Below are 4,541 nucleotides of genomic sequence, written 5' to 3'. Positions count from 1 at the left end.
ACTTCCCCAACTCCAGGTGTGTGTGTCACCTTTCCTATTCCCTCCATTCCTCCTCACTTATTCTAATTTAGAAACTTAGTTCTGTTCATAAGGAGCAGGGAGGCAGTTATTGATCAGTTCCACACACTCACTCCCCCGCTTTCCTGTCTTTGTAAACCCTGAGCTGTTTCTGTGCAGCACTCCGTTTCTCTAAGGATAGAGCAAGACAACTTGTGTTTTCACGGGGGCATCAGGGCGAAGAACAAGAAGGACCAAAGTGACTCAATGATGGTTATTTCGGAATTGCTACACAATAATTTAGGTTTATTGTTTGGCATTGGTGTTGTTGTTACATATGGTTAAATAATGAATGCTCCAGCATGCAAGACCACAGCAGACAGGCATCACAGACAGCCCTAATGGACTGCTCTTCTGTGTGCCCTCAGTGTTGCAAGGCTGCCTGCCTCCAGTTAAAACACTTCCTCTAAATGTTTATAAAAGCACTGAGCCTGGATTTTATGGTCTCTAATATGCAATGATTATTTTCAGCCTTCAGCCTGAATCATCCTTAAAAAACCACTCTTATATACAATCTTATTATCTCTGGGTGTAAATGACACTTATAATAACAATGACTAAGGTGTCTCATTAATCTCATTATTGATTGGGTGGTTTAGTAACATGATGATATAGTGATATGTTATGATGGATGATAAACTCATAGCATAGCGTAATAGAGACAGAGAGGGAAGGGGATGAGAGAGGAGCCGGAGGGAGGGTAAGATGGCACGCTTTCCTCCCCATCACTACACACATATTAAGGAGGATTTACGGTAGGTAGAGGAGGGTTGTAGATAAAATCTTCCATTTGTTTGACCTCTTACTCAACAGCAGAGGAAAGCCGTTGTTTGTGTGTGCACATTTAATTCAGGATCATGAGTGTGGACAGAATGGATGTTTTCTTGGGAGCTTTTTAAAGGAACATCAGGGTGTTTTTTCCAGCTATTTCAGTGCTGTCAGTGTTTTAAGATGTCCCCGTGGAAGACAAGATGTGTCATTAGCTATGTGCACCTTGATGTGGAGCGGAGGCCTCAGCTCCAGCAGGTTTCTATAGCAGAGTGCAGCGGTGCTCCCTTGATGGGGTCTGAGCTGAAACTGCTGTTCATGAACAGATGTGACGGTCTCATCCTGGGTGTTTGTTTCTCTCTGTCTATTTATGTGTGTGTGTCTAGGTCAGGTGGTGACAGTAGGGATAGCTGAGATACTGAATGGCTACTCTTTGAAGGCAATGCTGAGGAAGGTTCCAGGAGAGAAACACACTCGAGCAGCTGAAGACACCCACGATGACAGCTACCTTGGTAACATACCTCTACAAACACATACACATAAAATCACATGCTTTAATTTAAATAATAACCATAACTAAGCAATAATCATCATGTAAGACATAGAGTGCATGCAGACCACCTGAGGTCACTTCAGCCACATGTCATCATGTTTTCATCATCATCTGATTTCTCCTAGGTTACTCTGTGGCAGTGGGAGAGTTTACAGGAGACTCTGAACAAGGTGAGAAAGCCAACAATTCGTTACAACTAACCACATGCAACACCAGAGGAATCCCTCAGTAATAACATCAGCAGACACCCCGCAGCACCATCTGGAACACCACACGTTTGCAGCACTCTTTGTATACTTCATAGCTCAATGCTGGGAACACAGTGAGGGGTGCACTAGGGTGAGCGATAGCAAGTGGACAGCTGGGTGACAGAACTCAAAAGCATTAATGAGAACTGTCTCTGTATGTCTTGGCCACATCCCCAGGGAGCAGATCTTCAGGAACTACTGATAAAGGGATTTCCTGTCCTCCATTTCGACTGATTCTAATGATTAGTGGCAGATTCCACAGACCTTTTCAGGTCTAGATTGGGTCCAGAATCTCTTCTGGGCTTAAAATATTAGGTGGAAAAGACAGGCTGAATCATTTTATTAAAGATTTGCAGATGGGGAAGAGTGTCTTTGCCTTAATCTTTGCTGACCTTTTTCAAATGTGTACTATCTAGGCCAAAATTAATTCATAAAAGTACAAATTATTTTATTTTTATTGGTTGCAAGTCAGCTGGCATGGTGGAACAGCGCTGTCTCCTCACAGCAAAGAGGTTCCAGGTTCGAGCCTCAGCCACCCGATGTCTTTCTGTGTGGAGTTTGCATGTTCTCCCTGTGCCTGCGTGGGTTCTCTCCGGGTACTCCGGCTTCCTCCCACAGTCCAAAGACATGAGGCTTAGGTTGACTGGTGACTCTAAATTGCCCGTAGAGTGTGTGGTTGTCTGTCTCTAAGTGTCAGCCCTGTGATAGACTGGAAAACATTAAGGAAACACAGTAGCTATTTCAACAGAAGCACATCATTTTACTAGATAAAATATGGGGAAAAAACAAAACCTATCACAGTCAAGCCACATCTTTTTAAAACAATCTTTACTGCTTCTTCTTCAAACACTGTCACCACACACTCTTTTCTGCTGCTGTCACAAGCATGAACGCCTCCTCCCCCAATACCACTTAAGATTCCTGTGCATAATTTCCTGTCCATCAAAGCCACCTTGCTAATCACCACTTGGTGGGATCTTTACGGGACAACATTGCGTTTACATACTTCCATACCAACCCCACAATGGCTCCGAACTCCCTCCAGCACAACACATGTCAGAGAGTCTTAAAGTGATCGTTAAGCAGTTGTACATGCCCGTTAATGTGTTGTGATCCAAATCTTGTTGTGGTATTGTTCCCCAAACCCCTCTTCAGACTGGAGAACTGATTGTAAGTGGGAGTTCAGAGTGACGCTGGAGCTGGGAAGTCCGGGTTCATATGCTTGTGGTTGAGCCTGCTGGGTAAAGATGGGGGGCAAGAGGAGAGGATGGTCTTCTCTCTGAGGGTGGGACCCTTAGATCATCCCTTTACCCAGAGCCTGCAGCACCACACTCATCAATCAATATACAAGCAGAGTCCAAGCACTCAATCACTCAGTGCATTCTCAACAACACTCTGCTATTTGGCAGGGTGGGCTGGGAGTTTGAGACACACACACATACACTAATTTAAATCTGTCTTTGCTTTTATGTTAAACAGAGCTGATAGCTGGAGTCCCCAGAGGAGCACAGAACTTTGGATATGTGAGTATGGACAAATGAGCAGATTAGAAAAAAGGCACACAGAATAGATTTTGGTGCCAGAAAATGACATGTGTTGGGTCATTCTACAGCAACAGCTGAGAAAGAAATTCTGTAAGTGATATGCTATGGTCTTTAGAGTCAACACATCTGAAACCCAGTCAAACACTTTTCTTAGATGTTAGCTGATGAGACAATCAGCACAGAAAGAGGGAAATTATTTTGAAAGGATGGTATTTATAACCCCACTAGAATTACAGACACTCTGGATCTGGGGCAAGAAGCACTGAAGCTGTTCTCAAAGCTTAGGGTGGATCAGCACCATATCGCCCTATGTTGGTTTTTCTTTATGTTGTCTGTTGTATAGACATAAAGCTGGCAGCTCTAAATACTGCATGACATACAGTAAGATGTGCAGGATAGGTCAGAGAGTATGCATCAGTTTTTACGTGGAGACACACATGCAGACAGTTAAGTCTCTTATATTCATCTGTTGTCAGTCTTTAATGGCGTGACTGCCTGTACAGTGCAGAACACATAAATATATGTACATTACTTTGACAAATACTGCATGTGCCGCTGTACTGCAGTGTGTCTTGTGTTTGCTTATGGGAATGTGTCCCCAGGGCTGACTGTGTCAGTCCTCCCTAATGACACACAGTTTCCGCTGCATGTGGAGGGCGGTGACCCCACCTGACCCCACTACCCCTTCTCAACACACACATGACCCCTAATCCCTAACCTGCAGTGCATTTGCAGGTCTCACCATACTGTGGTCACAGTGTGGGTTTTATGTCTGGACATTGTGTCTGGTGCAAGAACGTCCCTGCATGTACAGACAGCACATTGTGTCATAGACGAGGCTTGTAGCTCACAGCTGGAGGAGTGTTATGAGAGACGCAGGAGCCATGTTAGAGCCCTGGCAGCGGAGCAGCTGTTGGGCTCGATCGATCTGGTTTCTTCTGTGACCAATCTAACAAGTCAGAGTAGAGAAGTTGACGTCCCAAGTAGTGATTCAATATTTGTGTTTACACATCCTCATCTTTCTGTGTTTGTAAGTCAATCTATGTTTAGTATGTCTCTGAGACATCTGTGATTGGATCAGTGTGTATCCTCCTGCATTTGTATGTGTATGTGTGTGTGTTAGTGTAGCCCCTGGCTGTCTCCATGTGGTTGTTATTTTAGGTCTTATGAAGGAATTCTCAGCTCCCGCCCCCCACCTCCGTCTCTCCCCATGACCAGGGTTAGAATGGGGGAAGTAGAGAAAGATGAGGGGAAAATGGTAAAGTCACAAAGAGGATGGTGGGGGATGAGATGGAAGGCGGTGGGGGGTGCCAGGACAAGAAAGAGGTTTGAGTTGAATAAAAGCTTTTATGCGGTTTCTGACTTTTTTCC

General features: G+C 44.5%; 1 protein-coding gene across 1 annotated transcript in view; it reads left to right on the top strand.

The window, feature by feature from the left end:
• itga8 (integrin, alpha 8) overlaps positions 1-4,541 on the top strand; it is a 40,286-nt gene that overhangs the window by 6,688 nt on the left and 29,057 nt on the right. Inside the window, exons 7-9 of the mRNA XM_020612868.1 lie at positions 1,212-1,337; positions 1,504-1,548; positions 3,106-3,149. Of these exons, the coding sequence (XP_020468524.1) occupies positions 1,212-1,337; positions 1,504-1,548; positions 3,106-3,149 (215 nt within the window). The remainder of the gene's footprint in view (positions 1-1,211; positions 1,338-1,503; positions 1,549-3,105; positions 3,150-4,541) is intronic.

This window comes from Monopterus albus, unplaced genomic scaffold (assembly GCF_001952655.1).
Source record: "Monopterus albus unplaced genomic scaffold, M_albus_1.0 scaffold127.1, whole genome shotgun sequence".
In the NCBI taxonomy this organism is placed as follows: Eukaryota; Metazoa; Chordata; class Actinopteri; order Synbranchiformes; family Synbranchidae; genus Monopterus; species Monopterus albus.
The sequence above is the reverse complement of the archived record's forward strand: the minus strand, read 5'-3'. Positions and strand labels throughout refer to the sequence as shown.